The sequence below is a fragment of the Camelus bactrianus genome, chromosome 27 (assembly GCF_048773025.1).
Source record: "Camelus bactrianus isolate YW-2024 breed Bactrian camel chromosome 27, ASM4877302v1, whole genome shotgun sequence".
Classification (NCBI taxonomy): domain Eukaryota; kingdom Metazoa; phylum Chordata; class Mammalia; order Artiodactyla; family Camelidae; genus Camelus; species Camelus bactrianus.
The window spans coordinates 21,988,211-22,011,669 of record NC_133565.1 but is presented as its reverse complement, the minus strand read 5'-3'; the positions used below and the strand labels follow the sequence as shown (position 1 = coordinate 22,011,669).

The 23,459-nt window shown below is 48.0% G+C and overlaps 1 protein-coding gene across 2 annotated transcripts in view; it reads left to right on the top strand.

Annotated features, from left to right (window-relative positions):
- The first annotated feature begins 1,533 nt into the window (after positions 1-1,533).
- The window catches only part of SLCO3A1 (solute carrier organic anion transporter family member 3A1), a 266,744-nt gene continuing 244,818 nt past the window's right edge, over positions 1,534-23,459 (top strand). For both annotated transcript variants that reach the window (XM_074354193.1, XM_074354192.1), the window contains exon 1: positions 1,534-2,662. In XM_074354193.1, coding sequence (XP_074210294.1) covers positions 2,483-2,662 — 180 coding nt within the window. In that variant the 5' untranslated portion in view covers positions 1,534-2,482. The remainder of the gene's footprint in view (positions 2,663-23,459) is intronic.

The window sequence follows — 23,459 nt, the reverse complement described above, 5'->3', positions numbered from 1 at the left end:
CTATGCCTCTTTTGAATTGTACACAAGGCAAGGTAGTATAGACAAAGAGAGCCGGATTTGGATTCAAGTCCTGTCCCTTTTGAGCTGTGTGACACTGGACTAGTCACTTCACGTCTCTGAGTCTCCATTTCTAAAATAGGAACAATACATGTTCCACCCTTCCCAAGAGACAGACCAGTGGGGGATAAATGAGAAGATATATGGGGAGTTAAGAACTGGGGCTGTCATAGTAAGACACCTTGGTTTCAAAGGCTGGCCCTTCTGTTTACTGGATACATGTGACATTGGAAGTTTAGTTAACATTTCTGGGCCTGTTTCCTTATTTGTAATGATACCATCAGTTTAGGGGATGGTTCTGCCAGTTCAACTGCAAATGTGTGTGAAGCTCTTAGAACAAACGGTGCCTGGCCAGAGTCAGCACACAATAAGTATTAGCTCTGGTTGTTACAAAGTATGTAAATAAGACTCGAAGACTCTACTGCACTTTGAATGCTATTTCAACAACAGGATCACTGCTCAGAAACAAGTAAAACGTCTCAGCTCAGCCTTGTAGCTCACAGTCTCGGGGGCAGGGAAGGGAGCTAGCTCAAGGGTCTTCTCAAGGAGGACTGATGGAGAGGAAAGATCACTCCAGTGGGTGACAGGAAAGATCCTGCAGAAAAGTCAGCTGTGAGTGAGGGGACGGGGTGGGGAGTAAGGGGCTGCAGTAGGGTGACAGACTCTTGGGTAATGGTATAGCCGATAATGACCAGAATGGGGGAAAATGGAAAAAGACCTCTGTGGTGGCAGCCGATTCAGATAGGAGACAGCCCAGACAAGGGGAGGGGAGCATCTGAAAGGTGAGATCATGTCTGGACCACACAAGGATGCAGAAGCTTATATTTAAATGGCATTGCAGGACAACACCCCTGTCATTACAGCATCCATTCTCATTCAAGTTCTTTGGGAGTAAGTAAAAATTATGAAAGTGTTAATTGCTATTCAGTTTCCAACTTAAGCCTGCCTTGGTACACGGGAGCCTAGGAGAGTGGATCATTTTCTTTGACACCATTATTAAGGAAAGGCTTTTCACATGATTGGTGGAGCTCCCAGTGGCCCAGGTGGAAGATGCTGAATGCTTCCTGGTACTTGTCCAGTCCTTTTCAGTCCTCTTAGTTTCCAAAAGCTGTCTGAGGACTAGCAGATCCGGTCGGTAGTGCCTTGTGGTCCCAACTCCTGGTAATGATTATAAAGAGCGGCTGCCACGGGGCCTGGGCATTCCGGCCAAGGCCAAGTCCAAGGAAGGTGGCCCTGGCCACAAAGCTAGGGGAGGGGTGGGAACCAAGGCTAATCGCCTCCCGCTGGCTCCAGCCTAGTGGCTGTATCATTCCTGAGGATGCGGATGCTGGGCTGGACAAGGCCCTCTGCTGGGGTCGCTGCGGCCCTGCAGCCACCCGGACACTCGTGGCTGGGGGCGACTGATTGTCTGTGCGGCTCCGGACAGATTAATGGAACTCCCTCTTGCTGGTCTTCCGTTCCTTCCTCCTTTCGGTTTGGGGCCCTTTAGGCACACCCAGTGGCCCAGAAGAGCAGGAGGAGAGGCCGGCAGCCTGCAGAAACTTCAAGCCGCTCTGACCTCTGGTACTTCCCCACGCTCCAGAGCGCAGCATCTGTCCCCAGAAATACCCGGGCGGAGGGGGAGGGAGCGCGCCAACCCCTCCCTGGGTACTCAGTCTTCTCTCTTCCTAGAAACCGCCCTTCCTCTCCAATCTAGCGCCCCGATGCCGGAGCTCTAGGTCCCCGCCCAGCGGGGGCGCCTCCGCGCCCCATCTCGCGGCCCCGAGTTCCTCCTGCAGTACCACCCAGTGTCCGCGGCGGCGCCCCGAGCCCAGCAGCGCCATCTAGGGGCCGGGCACCGCCTTCCTCCCTCGGGGCACCCCCTCCTTTACTCCGCAAGGACTCCCCGTCTCCCCTGTCCCTCGGGCAGCAGGACCCTCCTAGCCTCCGCCGCAGGGCCGCGCTTGGCGCCCCAGGCCGGTACCCTCGCACCTCTCCCGGGGCGCACCGGCAGCGAAGAGCGGCGCGGCGGGGACAGCCAGCGGTGATCGAGGCCCGGGCCTCGCAGTAGAAGCAGGGGAGGCGAGGGCCGGCGCGGCCCGAGGGCGACGGGAAGCGGGCGATGGCAGCGGCGGGCGTCCGCGGGCGGCGAGGCGGCGGCGGCGGGCGGCGCGAGGAGCCCCTGTGATTGGCACAGCCCGAGCCGGAGGAGGAGGCGAGGGGAGGGCGGAGGAGGAGGAGGAGGAGGAGGAAGAGGGCGAGCGCGGCGGCAGCGGCGGCTGCGAGGAGCCGTGCCTTCCATCTCTCCAGACCCGGCAGGACGGGGGCGGCCGCCGCGGGCCCGGGGCGGGGACAGCACGCAGCCTCGCCGCGCGCACCCCCGCCCGGCAGCGGCCCGGACAACCGGGGCGAGCGGGAAAGCGGCGGCAGCGGCGCCGGGGGAAGGATGCAGGGGAAGAAGCCGGGCGGCTCGTCGGGCGGCGGCCGGAGCGGCGAGCTGCAGGGGGACGAGGCGCAGAGGAACAAGAAGAAGAAAAAGAAGGTGTCCTGCTTCTCCAACATCAAGATCTTCCTGGTGTCTGAGTGCGCCCTGATGCTGGCGCAGGGCACGGTGGGCGCCTACCTGGTGAGTTTCCGTGCCAACTCCGCCGTGGGGCCCCTTCCCAGCCCGGTTCCCAGGCGTTCGGCTGGCACGAGGAGGGGGCAGCCCGGGCGCTGGGGGCAGGCGGGCATGACCTCCGCCCGGCGTGGAGGTTGGCGAGTGGTGCAGAGGCGGCCGCCGGGGGAGCTGCCGGCCGGGGCTGCCGAGCGAGCGGGAGACGGCGGGACCGCGGATGCCGGCAGCAGCTCGCGCGGCCGGCGGGGGCTGGGGGGACCCGGGGAGGAGAGGCGGCGGGCAGGTGGGGGTGAAACCATTCCTCTCCCACCTTGAAAGCACAGCCAGAGGGTGAGTTCGGGAACCCGCCTGGAGAGGAAGGTATCGCGGTTTTCAGGGGACCTGCACATGGAAAGAAAAGCCCGTTAGCATCCTGCGTCCTCTACTCTCCATTCCATCCGCCTGGAGAACAAATCCATTATGCATCATTTTCTCCAGGCGCTTTCTCCATCCGCCAATTACGGAGGGATTTAACAGTTTAGAGTAAAAAGCGCCCGAGTGTGGCCCTGATCCGAGCCGGGGCTGCGGGGGGCGGGGAGAGGGGAGGCATATTCCCACTTAATATCCTAATAGCCATCTCTCAGCGTCTGGGATAAAGTTACAGTACCTGGAGAGCAGCTGTGAGTTTGTGTAGTTTGCTACCCACTGTTAGACCTAAATTCCCCAGCGTGGCCTCCTTCCCAAGGGGGTGTTGCATCATTGTGCACATCTATTTCATTTGCCTTCTCAAAGGGGAAATTAATGCTCAAATGGCCAGGGGTGCATAACATATCAGGGGAAACAGCTTGTAATGACTCAGCACTGTCAAATACCTGCTTTACCTCTGTCTCCTGCCCCGACCAGGTGGTCCCAACTTGGGTTTCAGAGAGTGCACTTCCAGAACCAAGTCCGGTCCGGACTAAGCAGGCAAAGCTCTTTCCGAGTGTATAGCGTTAAGTCATTACTTGGCTATTGACCTGAAACTGAAATCAAATGTCATAGACTTTGAGTGTTAGTGAGCAAGTTTGATAGTGATAGAATTGGACAAGATTTTGGCTGTTGGATAACCACATCCTGAGACAGAATCATGCTCTTCCCGATGGTACCATTAATTCCTCTTTCCTGGCCTTGGGGTCAAGTTAATGAGGGCCTGCTGCTGGCTGCCCCGTCCGTACCATTCATAGGCAGTCTCCTGAGACTTGGGGCTTGCTTGGTCTCTGGTGTGGGGTAAAGTCAGTTATGTGATTGCAAGACAGGGTTATACAAACTCAGCTCGGTTCCTGGGGTGACGGACTTACAGGACTTCTAAAAATCAAATGCGTTTTCTTTGCTCCTTGTCAGATGAAATGCATCCTTTAAATCCCTGTTACTGTCTGCATCCATGACTTGTCTGCTGCCCGTGAACCTTGTAGCCAAAAGCACTTTTTCTTTTCTGTTTAGATTGTTGTTTTATGAAATGCACTTTGTCTGTAGTTCTAATATATAGTTACAGACAGTACCTGTGGCCTTCGGAATTTTGGAGTTAGGGAGTAACCGTGTGTTGGAGGTCGGTTTATCAGAGTGTCCTTGGAGGGAACTTTACTATAAAATATTCAAACAGAGACGTGTTACTAAGACACAAATGCCCAGTAATCAAAATATATGTGGGTCTGCGCTGTAACATATGCAAAGCATGTCATGCTTAACCGGGTCTCTGTTTAAGAGGAGGTAGTCAGTATATTGCCAGCTGCCTTCCGTTGAACAGTTTGCCTCAAGGCGATTCTGTTCAACAGGGTGCATTATTCATGTGTGGCAAACACCAACAGAACTTTTCACACCGTGAATGATAAAGGCATGGACTCAGTTTTCGCTTGCAATGACCTAAGGGTTTTGGGAGGAAATGAAGCTGGGCTTCAGTCCGATGAGTGGTTAAGAAGGTTAAGAAGCAGAGGGCTGATGGGGTGGTGGACGTTAGGGGCAGGGCTGGCACCAGGAGATGGGCAATTGACTTTAATCCCAGAATAGGCGAGCAGCAGACAGAGGAGGAATTCAGTCCACTTGGTGAGGACCTCTTGACATTTCCAGCCTGGGCTGATGGAAAGCCTGGTTCGAGGGGCAGGGGCACGGGAGTCAACAGGTGACTGGCAGAAAGCAGATGGAGGTCCCAGGGAGGACAGGGTTAGGAAATTGAATTCATTTGGATGACTAGGAATGAGGGCACAAGGGGCTCAGGGCTCTGCCTTGCCTGGCTGCCCCCGACTCTCCATTGCCTCCGTCTGAACCTCATGAAAATAAATCGTTTGCTCACCAGGGTTGACTGAATCAGCCACCTCTGGGTTATGTTCTTCTGGGCCGTTTGAGAGTTCTCTCTTCATCTGTTGTTTGGGAAGGAGAATTAAAAGTTTGTTATTCCTTGAGCTAGGTGAGACTTCTGCGTGGATGCTTTTGAGAATGAAACAGTACAGGATGTTTGCTGGAAAGGCAGATTTCTCCCTTTCAATTCATCACGGCTTTCTTAGGAAACCTGAGACCCTGTGTTCGTAGGCGATCACACACACAGGGTCCATGTGCAAAGTGTGTGCTATATATGATCTTTACACTGGCGATCAGTTTGCCCCTCTAATGAAGCATTTTCAGATATCTGATGACAGGCACACCTTGGGGCGCTGCCGACCCTGCTTACTTTCAGGGAGGGAAGGGTGATCGCAAATTCTATTTCCTGTTTGATTCCCAAAGGCCATGTAGTAGCCACCTTCTTATTTTATCTTCCCAGATGCCATTTTTAAAAAATATTCAGATTCTTCCTTTCATTTCTCCCTTTTATTCTGAAAAGACAGATTGCCCAGTGTCTTCAGTGACACTAGTACAGGCTTCCCAACCGACTGCAGAACTGAAGCAGGATGTTGCCTGTGATGTGAGAAGCAACTTGTGTGTGTGTGTGTGTGTGTGTGTGTGTGTGTGTGTGTTTTCCCTCAAGAACCTACCCAAACTCAAGGTAGACCTGTATATGAGAAAGCCACTATTGTTAAGCTAGGTAGGGGACCGGCAACTTCTGGCCCGAGTGTCAGGGTCTCCTGGAGGAGTGCAGGAGGACGTTAACCCTGATGCTATAGGTAAGGTGACTGGTGCAACCTGGGACAGCTGTGGATTCTGAAATCTTACCCTTGCCAGTGTTTTAACTGTAAGTCATGCTTCAGATAAGCCAAGAGTCACAGGGATGTTCTCTTGTAGTCACTTAAACAACCTGGCTGGCTAGGAAATGTTTTTTCAGCCTAAGAAGAGGGACCCGTTTGGTTTGAGCCCCACTGCGTACTGAAGAGAGGATGCAGTTTAATTTTCCTCTCCCAGGTCTTTGCTTCGGGTGGCTCTAGTCTGCACTGACCTACTTGCAAGGATGTAACATCTGCTTAAGTCTTGGGCTGTTCGGAGCAGGCACAGGCATCTGGGAACCGCACGGAGAGCAAGTTGTTTCGTGTGCGCTTTATGGTGTCTGGTAGAGACCCATGAGATGTTCCAAGCCGTTCGCTGAGGGTAGCCGTACCTACAGAAGTCTGTGTACGCTCTCAAGTTACTGAGGACTGGCATTGATAAGGACGTGTACAGGAAATTAAAACTGCAGACACCTCTGAGCAGTTATGAATGAGGCTCAATTACAAATGCATTTGAATTTCTTCAGGATGAGAACTTTAAAAGGCCAATTGAGTCTTTGGCTGGAGCACATAGACGGTCCTTATGAACCAGGGGTCGGCATTTCCCCATTCAGAGTTACGCAGAAATGAAGCCTGAGGTTGTGGTGACAAAGTGAGAGGCGGATGACTGAGTGTTAAACAAGGTTCCACAAGGTTCCATCTCGCTGCTTTATAGTTGCTTTTTTTTTTTTTTTTCCATGCCTGAGAGCATTCAGTGGGCTTGCAGTCACTGCGCGAGGTGAAACGACTGGACTTGTTCTTTTCCTATTTTTTTTCCCCTAAAGATGCATCATGTTAAAGATGATTTTTCTTTTGCCCATCTAACCCAGAAGCGGACAGCTGAGAAACATGTTTAAAGTCCTTGTCAAATGAGTATGATGATTAAGGCAACTGTATTTCCCTTAAATTATTTTACACACTTATGGTTACTCAAAGTGACAAATTCCCTGCCATGTGCATAATTACTATATAGCCCCAGGTAGGAAGAAATAAAATTACTCTAATTTTTTTTTCTCACAGCTTAGTTGAAAATGTTTAGCTAATAATTATTTAGGGGGAAAAGTTATTTCTGAAAATTTCTTTCAACTGGCTTTGTGTACCTACCTCCATTTCCATGGGGATTTCCTCTCGTGTGTTTAGCCATCGCAGAAACGGAATGAGTTGTGAAGTGAGCAAGGGCTCTCAAGTTTGTGTGCAAGGGAAAGTAAGCTGTGGTGAATATATGGGGAAAAAGAATGGGAGAGGACCAGCAACAGAGTGATAGCTGATAACATATTTCTGAGTGACCAGACCAAAGAGAAGGCATAGATGGGTGATTCGTCTTTGGCTATTGTTTGGTACAGTCTCATTTCCAAATCGTTATCGTCCTTATGGCTTCTAAGGACAAGTAAAATATTCTTTCTATAAAAAAAATTTGAATTGTGAGTTGTGTAACTCTCCCCATTTCGGTTTTAGATACCTTACGAAGAGGATGGCCTGGAGGCCTCTGCCCAGTGGCCAGGATGTGCTTATCTGTTGCTCAGCATTAAAACTCATCTCCTTGCCAGCTGCCTGGACTGGTGTTGTTCTGTACCAGGCTGGATAAGTTTCCTCTGGTGCCGAGGCCACTGGAGCAGGAGGGTCTCTGTGAATTTCTCTCGCTCATCTTACTAAAGCAAGCTGTGAGGTGTTGCCTTGTGTAGGGACTTGGCAGACGGACCGGGGACGAGTAAGTGTAAGGCAGCAGAAACGATGGGGATACAGCCGCCTTTCGCATAGAAGTAGGCCACAGGGACTCGTGCTGAGCTGACCTTGGTCCTTGGATTATGGAGGGTGGGGCCTGCCAGGTGATGTGGGCAGGCAGGTGACTGTGCACGAGGTGCTTAGCCCCTGCTGTGGTGGAGAATTCAACTCTGCGAGAAATCCAGCGACCTTACTTCCAACTTCAGGACCACGTTTAACTCGCCCAGGCTTAGCTGCACACACCACTGAGTAACCATGTTCCTGGGACCTAGAGTCAAACACTTAGCATCACTTCTATTCACTTCTGTTTTGCTGTGCAAATACCCTATCACGCTCCATGCCTTAGCGTGTGCATTGTTTACGTACACCCATTTTCTTGTACAGCGTTACATTCACCAAATACGGTATGCTGTCATTTTTTGAGGATGTCGGAGATATTTTGGTGGTAATTTTGATTGTATGGCTCACACATGGATTTAGAACCTCGTCTCCCCTGAAGACAAATCACCCACAATTTGTTCCTTCTCAGAAATGCCGGTGGTGATCTGTTGGCCAGGAAGACAGCATCCTTCTTCTTTTAATTTAGTTTTGCTTTCTGTTTCTCTCTCTGTATCTACGAAAGAGACAATACACAGGAAACAGTAAGTGGAGTCACTGACTTTGGTTCATACGATAAGTGGATTGGTGTGGTTCCAAGGCACTTGTGTTTGATGTGGCCTGAGTGCTTATGTGTTAATGTGAGAAGACAGTATTTTTTAATGATGAGAACTCCAAGATAAATGGTTAAAACTCCCAGGGAGAGAACGGCTTGTACCTGTGGCAGCTGTGTCTTATTGGATGAGCATCTAGAAGACCTGGAATTCATTCCTATGTCCTTCCCTGTCCAGCTGTGTGAGCTTAGGCTGGTTACTTAACCTCTCTGTGCCTTAGTATTTAATTTTAAAACTCACACTGTTGCTGTGAGGATTAACTGAGTCAGTACACTTAAAGCACTTTCAACACTGACAGTAAGTACTTGATAAGTACTGGCTGTCTTTATTAATAATAGTACGGTTGTACGTACTTGCTGCAAACATAATAACTATATAGCCCCAACCGATGAGAAATACAGTTATTTCCATCAAGCTTTGGTTTTGGTGTAGTGAATTGTACATTCAGATGCCTTTCTTATTCAGCTGAACATTTTGTCTGGGAGGTGAAAAGTTTTTAAAAGCGAGAAATAAGTACTGATAAGTAAGTTGCTAATTCTGTTTATTCTCTTATTATAAATACAGCAATCCATCTTATCTGACAGATGCTATAAAAATTACTAGTCACGTGGGAGAGGAACCTGCTATAGTCATGGTTCTGCTGACCATTTACAGTCAGGGGGCACTTTGAGGTGGGTGGAGAAGGGACAGATGCACTGATACCTCTCTTTGGGAGGGCTTCAGCATCTTTGCTCTGGTCCATGGCCACGGTGTGGAGAAGACTGGGTAGGTCTAGATTTGGAGCTGACTGAGGGGCAGGGCAGAGGGTGTTGGGCTTTGACTCAGAAAGACCTAGGACTGAACCTAGATCGGATGACTTACCAGTTCCTGATGACTTGACTTACCTGACCCTCAATATCCTTATCTGAAAAATGGGGATGCTGATAAAGCCTATCTTACAGATGGTTGAGAGATTTAAATACAAGGACACGTGACAGAGTGCTTCTCGTAGTGTGTGGTATTCAATAACTACTTTAACAGTGATGTCACAACCCCACTCGTTGACCTTGGCAGAGCAGACACCCCTTCCAGGGATCTGAGGATTTGGGGTACTGTGTGTGGCTTGGGCTCTGTTTCCTCAATTGGGGATCTGGGCCCTTGTACCTTGCTCTGCTTTTCTGGATGAAAAGTGGTCAGTTCAAGGCAGCCTCGGATGTCAGAAGAGGGGACCGAGGGACATATGTTGTGGACATATGCTACCCTCCAGGCAGCCTTGTTTAAAATGTGCAACCTCAGAGCTCAGCGCTGGTTGCAGGGAAGGGCTCAGGTCCCCCGCCACACCCACTGCCTTCACCTCGGTCCTCTTGCAGTACTAAGCAGGGCTCAGCAAGCATGGCTGTGACCAGTCCCCGGATCGCGATCCTCTTTGGTTTCCTAGAAGCAGAGCCGTCGGGCTCTCGACACAGCCTGGCTGCTCGTCCCGTGGATTCGTCCATCTAGGCTTAAGGCTCATAGTGATTATTTAAGAGGACACCTTCTGCACGGTGCCCCCTCCTCCCGTCAGTCCTTGTAGGAGCAGCTTTCCTCCTCCAGTATGATCAGTCCTGATCTTGGGAAGGACAGGGCACGAACCGCACTTTTCTCAGTCAAGTTGCAGTGTATGTTTTGGGTGGATTCCGAGGTTCACGTTCAAATGCCATGGGCATCACAGGAGAGAACGGGCATGCTGAGGACCCCAGACCACCGAACCCTGGTGGCTTTGTGTTGATGTCGCTGAGGAAGGAACCTGTCAGCTTCCTAAAGCACTGAGCTTTCTGCAGCCACGGTTGTGGAGTACGCAAGCCTTCCTTCTGGGCATTCTGTGACAGTGTGCGGAGAGGGAACCTGCCGCTGGATGCGGGCAGAATCTCTGCAGTTGGCTGCTCCCAGCTTCTTTATTTCGGTTCTTCTTTGGGGCTTGGAGCCGAGCCCTTCTGAAAAGGGAAGTCCTTTCTGATGAACTGCTTCATTGCTTGTTCTTTAGTAGAAATGATGGTAACCAACCCAGCTGTTTCTTCAGCGACTGGACATTTTTCTCCAGACGGGGAATAGCTATTTCACTAAGTTAGGAGGGTTGGTCCTTAGAATCTTCCTGGACTTAAAACAAAGGTCTCATGTATCCCGTCCACTCAGCACTCACTCTTAAAAGCAAAAAGCGACATCGGTTGCTATAAGCCCTTGTGTGTGGCTGGGGAGCAGGGGAGGGGGGCGAGCCCCCAGTCCCTTGTCCCCTTTGCCTTCGTGATTTCCATCATAAATACCCAGGCAATAGCTCCCCGGTACCCTCTGCTGCTGGGATGTCATATCCCAGGTGACACCTTAAGTTACCTGGTAACGGAATTAAAGAGGGTACTGACCATAACGAGGGGGTCTTATTTCCTTAGGGTTGTTTTTTGTCGAAATCTCTGCAGTGAGTGCTCTGAGGGTCCCGGAAGCAGGCTGTGGCCTCAGACCCAACCAAGCAGGCAGTGGTGTGACTATTGCATTCGGAGGGTGTGACAGAAGGTCTAGTTTACTGGGCAGTAGTGCAAGTCCATTCCAAAGCCCGGAGTATGCCGTCTGCTCTTCTGTCTGTGCATCTGTCTGTCTATCCATCCATCCATCCATCCATCCATCCATCCATCCACATTCCCTGCGTGGTGGCAGATTCTAATTTGTCTGGCAGGTTGCCCTCTGGGACGGGTCTCTGAATAATGAACCTGGCTGTCCAGGCAACCCTTGAAGCTTCTTCTTGGTATGTCTAGAGGCTGTGGTGGCTGTCCCTTCAGAGCCATGTAAGCTCCTGGTTGTGTAGTGTTAGCAGAAATAGGGAGGAGTTGAGCAGACTTTAGACACATAGCCCAGGGGGCTATAATGAAATAGTATATCATAAAATAGCCAGTTCCCTCCTGCAGCACTGCTCACACAACCCCAGGAGCCTGGGGAAGGTAGAAATGAATATTTTCACCTTCATTTCTGCACTTGCAAGGTTGTTGTAGGGCAAACAGTGTCAAGGTGGTGTTTTTCAATTAAAGCCTATTGTAAAATGATCTTGGGGATGGCTGTTGTCTTTCCCTCCTCCCATCCCTTTGGAAAATGCTTATGTAAAATAGGCAGGCTCCTTCTAATGGTTGGGTTTGCCCCCCCCACCCCGCGCACCCCCCACCCCATTCTGATGTTGCTGTTCTCCCATCTCCTGTTGATTAGAGTGAGAAATTACCGCCTTGAATATAAGCCAGTTGAAATTGGAACGCTGCCCTCTGACGGATTATATAAGCTTTACAATACTGTACCTGAAATCTTGGGTTTGAGAATTCCCTTAATGGGGAGAAAAATCTCCAAGCAGCAGGGACGTGTAAGTTTGTCTTATGTAAGATTCAGTTATTGTGATGCAACCTGTAAAATAAAGAATAGTGTTGATTCGTTCATCTCTCTGTTGGCCTTTTAGGGTCAGAGAATTGTTTGAAGGAGACCCACAGAGCCCCCTAGAGCTGACCCCCTGGTAGCTGGCTGCCTTCTCTCCAGGGTGCACAGGCTCACCCTGGGTCTGTGGTCCCTGCATCTCTAAGTGGCAGAGGGCAGGTGTCTGTTCAGGTCACTTTAGCGATGGCTCCTGCTGTTCAGTGGGGCATCGGAGAAAATCACTGTTGACTGTGATGGGCTGTATCCTTTGGCCATTTCAGTTCCTGAAGCCCTACCTTGATGGCCCTTAAGGATGTACTTTGTCCTGTTTTGCAAAACTGGCATACATTTCAGTGTGGCACATCACACTGCCCTCTTCTCAAACCCATGCATGGGTCGGGGCACAGCACAGCACACTGCATGATTGGTTTCAGATTTCCAGCCTCCTGAATTGTAGACAAGGAGTGTACTTTGTGGTCAATGGTGCTCACTAGGGAGAAAAGACTTAAGAGGACCTAGGCCTGTTGAAATAGCCATAGAAGAGCTCAGATGGGCCTCTCTAGTCTTTATGCAGAAAAACTCAGGCAAGACTTGTGATTTGTTATGTGGCGTGGTGTGTGGCCTCCCCAGTGCTGGTAAATGCTGTTGGTTGCAAGGCTTAACTTAACTTGCCAGTGAGAGGCTTTTCAGCCAGTCCAAGGGAAGGATATCTTTTGGAAACAAAACATAAATTAGCACCTTCCTTTTTACCTTTGCCAATCCGTGGAGATGCAGATAAATAGATCAAAAAGTCCGCGGGCAGTTTTGCAGCTTTGCAGCCTGTGGTTCATGGGAGCAGATGGGGAGGCCCGCCGTGCTGCGCCTGGGCTCGGAGTGGCGCGTGCAGCCAGCAGCGCTTGGGCTAAAGCCCAAGGCAGCTCGAGTACCTTGTAAGATGCCCGTGTGGGATGAACTGTCTAATAGGCATTGTGTCCCTGTATCTCAAGGTTGGCATCGGCCTGCATTGGGACACCCATTCTTAGGTCTTTCTAAAGATAACATGGCTGTACATTTGCTGCTTTCATCTTAGGCAAAATCAGGGCACAGAACTAAATAACTTGCCTGAATGTGCTCCAGAGCCGCCCCGTCAGCAGATGTGAGCAGGTAAACAGGAAGAGTTTAATTTTTGGAAATAATGATTATAAACATATACAAATGAAAATATTGTTTTGGTAAATGCTGGAAAAAAATCACTCATTTCTCTTATTTGCTTTTAAAACATCTCTCCCTTTTTTTTTTAATAGATGCTGTGTTTCCTATTAGACATCGTAGCTGTCCTTAATCTCGTAAACAGATAAAAATACATACATTTATATTTATCTGGCTTCTGATAACTTTGGATTTCATTGCGGAATGCTTTTGTCACATAAGCAGCAATTAAAAATCATCCCAGGGCTCCTGGCACCCATTGCTATCAGGGAGACGATTCCATGTGACAAGTGAAATGTTTCAGGTCCCCCCAGAAGAGAGCAGAGTGTTCTTGTGTTCAGGTCTGTTACCTTCGTGACTGCCTTTCTTTTTGTGCCAGGTGAGCTGAGTGCTGGGGGTCATGGTGGTCCGCTCAGCTCTGTTGCTTCCTGGTTGTTCATTAATTTGATTCTAGCCTCCCTCCACTGGTCCCTGACCCCAGCACGGACACGTTTCACCAATCCTGGCAGGATGTCATGGCCCGATGTGCGCGACCCCTGCAAGGGCGTGCTCCCAGGAGTCCAGACCCACGTCACTCCTGAGTGGGACTGCATGCCGGGCTGATGCCACGGGCACTGTTAATACCCTTCCTACGGCTCCTCCGCTGATTTCCCACCATCCTCATTCAGTGGACGAGGCAATGGTGCCCTTGCCTCCTACACAGTCATCACTGTTCAATCCCACCTTTCACCTTGGCCTGCATGTTCGTTCTCGCCATCCTGGACCAGCTCTGAGCTCTACTGTATTGAATTTGGGAGTGGCAGTCAGGGAGTGGGGTCTTCATGTCTATTTCAGCCTTTTCTCCCATGGGGTTTGTAGAGCAGTCGGGCCATGCTTGAGCATTTTCAGTATCTGAGATGTTAGACCAGAATCGGGTTGTATTATCTCCCTTAGATACAGAAAGATGCAGTGGGTGGTAAAGAGAAGGCCACAGGGACCCTGTATCCTCGGGCTGTGAGCTGGACTTGGACCCGGAGGTGGGAAGGTGGATGAATTTGAATGTGTTTCTCTGGGTGTTTCTGGAGGAAGAAACCGGGTGTGTTAGTTTCCTGGGGCCGTCCTAACAAATGACCACAAAACAACAGAGTTCTTTTCTCATGGTCTCAGAGGCCAGAAGTCTGAAATCAAGCTGGCTGCAGGACCACACTTCTTCTGAGACTCTGGGCAGGATCCTTTCTTGCTTTTCCTGAGCGTCTGCTTCTGGTGGTGGCCCCTGATCCTTGGCCTTTCTTGGCTTGCAGTGCACCTCGCTAATCTGAGACCCCGAGGTCCCATGGTATTGTCCCTCTGTGTATCTCTCTTCTCCCTCACAAGGACACCAGTCAAGCTGGATTAGGGCCCACCCTAATCACCTCATCTTACCTTAATGACATCTTCTAAGACGCCATCTCCAAATGAGGTAACATTCACAGATCCCGAGAATTACGGTTTCAACATGTCTTTTTTGGGGAGGACACGTTCAACCCATAATGCCAAGGAAGAAAAACAGCAAAGGACCCTAAGTCATTCCGAAGGTACAAAGGAAAGGACAAACTCGTTGTCCTCTTTAGGGTTTGGGGCTGGGGAGGCGGGTTATGGGATATTGGTTGGAGAATCGTTTTTACCAGGAAGGCCCTGTCTTTGAAGGAATGCTGCCCAGGGATAATCCTTGCTCCGTTTCATGTTTCTCTCTGGGAGCGTGGCGTGGCTTGGGGGAGTGAGTCTGGTGGGATGGATGAGTAGCTTTCAGCGAGTCCTTGCCCTCTTCTGGGCAGAGCTGAATGCAGAGATTGAATTAGATGATCGTATTATCTGATTAAGAGAAATGCGTGTTACAAAGAGCCCGGGATCTCATGTGGGTGAGGATGATGTGTGTGTGCTCTGTGTGTGGGTGTGTGTGTGTGGAGTCCGTCTCCCTGTCTCTGACACCTGGGACTCCTTAACAGGAACCAAACCTGGTACAGTTTCCAGCTGGCCCTGCCTCCTCCCTGAAGCCATGTCCGATTCGGTGAGGCTGGGAGAGGCTTTATCGCTCTGCCAGCCAGTCGTGGATTTGGCCAGGTAGGTGTTACATTAGGACCAGGTGTCTGCCTCCCAATCTCATTCATCTCCGAGTTTTTTGGTGGAGGTGGGAGCTGTGTGATTCTCGGAATTTCTCAGCACACGCTCCTTTTAAAAGACTTTAGCTCAGTCTCTGCCAAACTAATTAACTTGGACAACTTCCTTAAGTGCTGTAAGCAACACAGAGTTGAGTAAGGCTGTTCTTGGCCCTCCTGGAGTTTATGTACCCTAGTGGGGGAGACGACGTGTTGATAATGTTTTCATTAATTACTCATTCATTAGACTGTTGCAGGTCCCAGGCCAGGCGGTGACTCAGCCCTCCTGGAGCCTCGAAGCGAGTCGAGCTGTGTTACAAGGGATGGGACAGTGTGATCTCTGACCGTAGAAGCGAAGTGCTGGGTCAAGGTGGGAGGTGGTGTCGGAGATGGGCCTGGGTGGATGAGGAGAATGTGTGTGGTTGCGGATGTAAAGTGACTTTCTCAGCCTTGGTCAGAGTAGATTTAAGGGAATGAGAGGTCAGGGTTGGTGTTGAGTGAGTCTGGCTGGGGAGAGCCCTTGGACATGCCAGGGTTGGGGGGCCTCTGATGGAGAAGGGGCAGGCTGGGAACCTGGGGGCCACAGCCCTACACTGGGGCATGTCAGAACCGGTGCTGGGGAGTCTCAGCTCCAGCCAGCAGTGCGGGAATTTGTTGGTATCTCTCTTGGCAAGGTTTTCATCCGGCCCCCTCACCACCCAGCTTTGAAGTCGTGCCCTAAAATGCTGCTGGAAGGCAGACTTGCAGCATGTGGAGGGAGCCACATCCACAGACTCAGAAGCAGGCATGGCTGCATTATATGATGGCGTTTAGGGGCTAAAGGATGCTGGTTGTCTGGGAATGCTGTGTGCGCCAGGGTGGGGGCAGTGGAGGAGGGGAGGTGTAGCATCCATGCACAATGGCACCTCTGTGTTCAGCCTCTCTTTTAAGTTATCTCCAAATGAGATTTCTGCAAGATGAGCTACAATTAGGAAAGGCCCTATCGTATTTGCCTTTTTTTTGCCCCCAAAAAACACTTAAGCTTGGCCTCAGATGTATCAGTTCTGGATCACTTGAAAGCTGGTAACAGAACAAACTGTGTTCACACACAGGAAATGTCTCCAAACAAAAAGTGGGCGTGCAGTTTTCAGTTTAAAATTTGGACGGAGGCCATTCCGACTTCCCCTCCCGTTCTCCTTGGGAAGGACTTGGCCGGCTGCGGAGACGGTGGGGGGGGGGGTGCTCGTCCGTGGCATCATCACGAGGGTCCAGAGAGTAGGTATCCTATGAACTTAGCTGGCTCGGGGAAAAGGCCCCTGTGACGTGGGGGTTGGGAGGCTAGTGGGGGATTTATTTGAGCTGGTTGCCCTTCAGCTTCGAGGCTTGTGTAGAGTGTGTGGGGAGTCTGGGCAGAATGCCTCTGGCCCGGGGGCCCACACCTGTTGCCGCAGACGGGCCAGCCAAGCACTGGCTGAGATGGCTCGGAGCCCCGTGTGGCCATATCCCTTGGTTTTTACCATTAACTTGAACCTCAGGTTCATGCTTGTGGCTTTTTTTCTGAATGTAAAGACATTCCTGTCTTACTTATTTACACAGGAAATACTTACGTTGAAAATTTGCAAAATGTAGGTAAATAGTCATACGTTAAAAAGCGAAGAAGAAGAAACATCCAATCATTATTCCCTGACCTGGAGATACTCTGTTGACACTTGGGGGTGTCCTTTCAGTGTCTCTGGGTCCACCTGCCCGTGTTCCTTCATGGTTTTGAGGATAGAATAGGGAGTGTACCTACTTCAGAGGAGCTGGTGAATGCTGAATGAGATAACCCCTTCAGAGTGCTTCCCCTGGGCCTCTCTGCAGTGTGTTACTATTGGTATTATTATTTTTATAATAAAATCGGAACACACTGCACATTCTGCTTGGGAACCTGCTCTTCCCCTAAACCATTGTGACCACCTTCTGTAACATCAGATGTTCTCTGGGGTCATGGTTTTAAATGACCTTATGGTAACTAGACTTACCACGGTGATGACTTTGAAATGTACAGAAACATCACATCACTGTGTTATACACCAGGAACTAACATAATGTTGTAGGGCAATTTTATTTCAACAACAAAGCAACAAGCTCATAGGAAAAGATCAAATTTGTGGTTACCGGTGGCAGGGGTTGGGGAGGGGGTAACGGATGATGGTGGTCAAATGGTACAAACTTCCAGTTAAAAGATAAATAAGTGCTAGGGATGTAATTACAGCATGATAAATGCAATTAATACTTCTGTATGTTACATATGGAAGTTGTTAAGAACGTATACCCTAAGATTTCTCATCACAAAGAAAACGTTTTTTTCTATTAAATTTTGTATCTGTATGAGATGATGGATGTTCACTAAACTTACGAGTCATCAGTTCATGATGTAACTTAAATCATTATGCAGCACACCTTACACGTATACAACGTTGTATGTCAATTATTATCTCAATGAAACTGGAGGAAAAAACTTCTTAAAAAAGAAAAAAAAGAAAAATGACCTTACTATTTATATAAAAACAATATATGTTCATCATGAAGAATTTCAAAATGAAGGGAAGTTCAGAAAAAAGTATCTTAAACTTTAAATCCTACCATTTAGAAATAATCCTGACTGACATTGAGGTTTAGGAGGGATCATTACACCTTCCTCTTTGATTCCTCCTCACCCCAATTAAGAATCAGTTGGGTGGTAGATATAATATCCAGCTTCCAGGGTATAAAAATACCAACTTGGAGTTTATATGGAAGAATTTGGAGTTTGGGTTGGAAAACTCAGTTTCTGGACAGATTCAGGCTTCTCAGTACTTTGCTCCTGGTCAGGATGGCAGGCGCTATGTCTCTGCAGGGGCACACCTGCTCAGGTTACCTCCTGGAGGAGCAGAAGAATGTGTGTCTCCTGAGAACTAGTCGTGGAGGGATAGGAGAAGGAAGAGGTCGGCGTGCAAGCCTGTTAGGTTTCTTTTGCAGTCTCACCGATTTGGTAAGTCGTTCCGGCCCCTTTAGGGAGGACTGAGTGCGGAAGTCAGAAAGCAGGTGGTTTTTTCCCAGAAGGTAGAGGTTCCTCTAGTATGGCTCAAGGTATGAATTCTAGGAAGAGGAAGGAGGGGTTCCACCTTATCTTTATCACTGGCACTACGTCATTGCAGATTTCGTCTGTTCTTACTTGGAAGCGTGGCTGGCTGGCTGGATAGACTTTATACAATATATATTCTTCAAATGCATGTATATTCTTCAAACTTGAAAGAAGTCACTGTCTTCTGCCCTTGAATGTTGCTGTAGATGAGTCTAAGGCTAGTTGAATTTTCCCTCCTTTATAGATTATTTGCTCATAGATGAGATGCCCGAGGCATTGGTTCTTAATATTTGACATGTGACTTAATCACAATATATGTTACTAGTGCGTGATGTATGCCATATTTTAAAAATAGCATCACTTTATTTTAATTTAGCTTTGTTATTTTTTTTTCGGTGGGGGGAGGTAATTAGGTTTATGTATTTATTCATTTTTAAATGGAGATACTGGGGATTGAACCCAGGACCTCGTGCATGCTAGGCATGTGCTCTACCCCTGAGCTATACCCTCCCCGCTGTGCCATTTTTTTGGGGAACTTGATGTTTTCATTTCAGTAAACAGAGCCAATTGGATGCCAGTTATCTGTATGTTGGATTGTCTTTGAACTCCTTTGCTTTGCTCTGATTATTTTAATCCCTTGTTTTCATTCACGGTCACTGTGTTTATTTCTAGCTTTCCTCTAGTCCATAAATCGATTTGAAGCCACCTTTCTTTAGTTCTACATAGATTTTATTTTATGTATTACTCTCTAATGTTTATTTTAGTCCCCAGTTTATTTCTTTAGGTCCACGATCTCATTCTTTTTTGTTTGTTTATGTGTTTGTTAATGTTGCCTTTGAGTTCTCAGTGTATTGAACTCATTCATATTTAGTTCTGTGTCTCAAAGGTCTTTTTAGGGGGAATCCTCCTCTTCCTGGGTTATGTTTTCTTTCAGACTGGATACTTTGTCTTTGATACAATGCATCATATTTTTCTTTCCTCTAAGAGTCTGTGTTTGTAACTGCCCATGCCTTTTTGTTTGCTTTTTTTCCACTTTGTTCTTGCCTGAGTGAGTCTGCTCAGATCTTTGTTGTTCTGGGTGTGGGTGATTTCTCAATTGGAAACCTCTCTTTTTTTTTTTCCCATCTCACCACCAAGTTAAAGTTTGAAGGCTGTTTGTTTGTTTCTGTCCATGTTTTCTGTAGCCTGAAGATATTCTAAGCAGCTGGAGCTAGCTGAGCTATAGCAGGTGGCGTACAGGGTGCTGACTGGTTGTGGCCAGAAGGTGTGGGTTTGGTGGCTTTTGCTTCTGGGATCTTTTAAAGGTCTTTTTAAGTGGGTTCAGGCTTCCTGTGTGGGGGCACACTCTGCATACCCTTGAGCAGTATTCGTGGCCTTGGATCAGCCTCGAATTTCACCGTATACTCCCGCAGTGTTCACTTCCTTCTCGCAGAGAACATCAGCTTCATGGTTCGTGGCTCCTCTTCATGGTTTGGGATAAAAACATCCATCCATCGCACTGGGAGGGATGTTTTCCATCCTCGTCTTCCTGAGGGTGGTGGACACAGGGTCATGAGCCTTGCAACACTGTACGCTATTCTGCTATGCTCTGGAGTCTTTCTTTACTTTCCTTGGCCAGGAGTATTTGAATTTCTGACACTGGGGTGTGCTCAGTTTCTTGTTTTTTGACTAGAGATTATTTTATTTCTGCTTTATCTTTTTTTGGGGGGGGGTTAAATTTTAGAAGAGTGAGATTTTGTGCAGAAGTTTGTACCACTTTAGTTGAGAAGCACTTAGCATCATCTTCAAGGATGGCATACTATTCCCCAGTATTTCATTCTATTTTACCTCCTTTATTTCTATACGGCAGGTTGTTTGCAGCTTGGCTTTGCTAATACAAATCGAGATTTCTCATTAACTTTTCTGTTTTGCTTTTCAGAATGTAAAATGGGATGAGAAGATTAAAGGGGGGTGGTCACAGCCAGAGAGGAGAGCTGACTTTTCTGAGGGTCTTCCATGTGGCAGGAAGTACGTAAATGGTCTAATCTGACTCTCACGACAACCCTGTGTGGGAAATGCCATTTTTTTCTATTTTGCGACGAAGGAAAGTAGGGCTCAGAGAAGTTAAATAACTTGTCCAATTTGATCCTGGGACTGCCAGTGTTCATTAGCTCTAAAATCCCTTCTCTTTCCTCTGACTGTACCTCAGGGAATCGCAGCTGAATCGAATGCTTAAGTATGTTTGATGTTTTGATATTATTTGAACATGTTACTGCTTGTGAGGTAACAGTGCTGTTCTTTTTTAAATTTTTTAACTGAGGAAAAGGTAATGGACATTGACCATGACTTTGCTGGGCCAGAGAACCGTGTTATCTGCCCCTCCCTTCCCCGTGGGTGCAGAATGGTATTTGCAGGTGATGTGAGCTCTCTGAAAATGGACCACTGCACATCCCACGGCTGGTCACAGGGCCCGCTCCCAGCGTGCCATTACTTGCGTGCTCAGCCCGTGACTCTGTTTTCCTTCAGAAGAGCCAGCTACTCACAAGCAAGGGCCATTATGTAATAATTCTGCCATAATAACCCCCACAAAATTACAGACTGCTCCGTACCAGTGGGAACAGACACTCTAATTAATGCTCACTTCTTCAACAAATAGTCATTTTTCCAAACCTTAGTACAAAATTCCCTGTCCCTTATTCAAAAAGTATTTCACCAGACTTCCCAAGAATAAATGGATATTTATTGAAAGACTCCTGATTGGAGAGCCATTTATCTACCTTGGATTTCGGTTTTATCATCAACATCAGAAATGGGTACCAGGCCCCCATCTCATGTGTGTGGAATGTTTAGTGGGTTTCACAGTGTTGTCACGGATTCTGTCATTTCAGCCTTACAGAAACTGGGAGATAGATGAGCCTTTTTACCCCACCTTTATTTTTAATTCTGTGTTACAAATTCTTAAACATAAGTCAGAGAAAGACAACTATCATATGATATCACTTATGTGTGGAATCTAAAAAAATGATACAAATTTTATTTACAAACCAGAAATAGACTCACAGACATGGAAAAGAAACAATGGTTACCAAAGGGGGAAGAGGGGCGAGGGATAAACTAGTTCGAGATTAACTGATACACATCACTGTGTATAAAATAGATAAACAACAAGGTCCTACTGTATAGCACAGGAAGTATATTCAATTTCTTGTAGTAACATATAATGGGAAGGAATCTGAAAAATGTATATATATGTGTGTATATATATAACTGAATTGCTTTGCTGAAACCAACATTGTAAATCAGCTACACTTCAATAAAAAATTAAATTAAAAAAATAAATAAATTCTCAAAAGTACAAAAATAGAAATTATAATACAGTGAACACCCATGTACTCACCACCTAGGGTTGAACAAATGTTAAGATTTGGCGTATTTGCTTCACATATACACACGTCTCCGTACACACACAAGTATATACACACACCTCTTTTTAACCACTTAATAATAAACTGTAGAAATGAGGAAACTTCACACCTAAACACCTTGTTATGCCTCTCCACAAAATACAGTCATTTCCCTGTAAAACTGCAACCCAGTCATCACACCTAATAAATTGTCTGTTCCTTAATTTCAGCTAAGAGCTAATGCGTATTCAAATTTCTCCAAATGTTCCCAGAATATCTCCCTTGGCATTGCTAGCTCTATCGTAGCTCAGTGTCTAGAACTCTTTCTTTTTAAACAGCCACAGACCAATTAAACATCATGCATTTCATTTGTTATACGACTTTCAGTCTCTCTTTTTTTCAGTTCTTTTTACTGTGGTAAAATATGCATAACATAAAACTTACCATCTTTAGCATTCGTAAGTGCACAGTGCAGTGACATTAAATACATTTATATTGTTGTGCAACCATCACCGCCATCCCTCTCCAGAACTCTGCATCTTGAAAAACTGAAACTCTGTTCCCATTCAACAATAACTCTCTGTTCCCTTCTCCCCCTCAGCTTCTGTCTCTGTGATTTGACCACTCTAGGTACCCCATGTAAATGGAGTCATACATTTTTTGTTCTTTTGTCTCTGGATTGTTTCCCTTAACAGAATGTCTTAAGGCTCATCTGTGTTGTACCACGTTTCAGAGTTTCCTTCCTTTTCAAAGCTGAAATCATATTCCATTGTAAATATATACTGGCTTGTCCATGCATCTGTTGATGGACACTTGGGTTGTTTCCACATTTTAGTGTGTGAATAAAGCTGCAGTCCACGTAAGTGTACAACTTCCAGTCTCTTGTAATCTAGACTAATTCCCCTACTCTTTGCTCCTAATGTTGACTTCTTGAAGAGGTTGTCAACTCTATGAAGAGGTCATCATCATGTAGAACCTTCTACAGAATGTTCTCTGTTCTGAATTTGTCTAGTAACTTCCGTGTGCTTTGATCTAACTCGCCCTCTCTTCTTATGGGATGCTAGTTTTTTCTTGACTAGATTTACATTTTGCTTGATTATGTTGGGTAACTGGTAACGCATTCTTTTACATACTTCAGAGGAATGTCTGGATGACCCCTGTTCGTGATGCTGAGGGTGACCGCTGGGTTGAGTTGGGTAGTGACAGCTGGGCCTCTCCAAGTGAAAGGTGCATGTGCTCCCTTGAAGCTGGGAGGTGGTCTCTGCCTGCACCCTTGTAGCAGGTGAGGGTATTGCCGAAATGCTGAGTAGCTGCGCTCTTGGTTACCAGTGGTAATCAGCTCTCCTGTTTATCGAGTGTTTGCTATGTGACTGGCACCGATGCCATACTTGACACATAGTATCTCATTTAGTCCTTCAGTTTTGTCCCCATTTTACAGCTCAATGTTAGGGACCCTGGTTGTCCTTCTGTTATGAAGACACTTCTCTGCCGCTCCTGCTTCCCTTCCCTCTTACTGCTCCCACCCACGGTGGGTCGTGGTCTTTCCCCCAGGCTGCCTGGCACGATGTGGGCACTGCCTGTCCGGTTTATAGACCCACAGGCAAGCGCTTGGCTCTGGAGCGGGCCTGCCAGGATTGCAGCCCCGGCTCCACCTGGCAAGCATGACTCTGGGCTGGTTCCTCACCATCTAGGTTGGTGTCCTCATCTGGAACTTGAGGATGATAAAGGTACCCGCCTCCGAGGGTTCCCAAGAGCGTGAAATGAGTTATCACGTGCAAAAGGCTGAGTACGGTGCCCAGTACCCGTGTCAGCGGATCTCAGCCTCATTCTCACGGTCATCCCGTCCCTGGGTCCCTGAAGATGGCTGTCAGGCCCTTTTTGCCTTGAGACTTTTGTGGTCAGCACCGCGGAGAAGCCTGGGGATGCCTGAAAATCAGGAGCAGGTGCCGAGTAGTGACGCTGGTTCCAGAGCAGGGGCCGCAAACGTCAGCCTGCAGGCCACATCCAGCCTGCAAGCTGA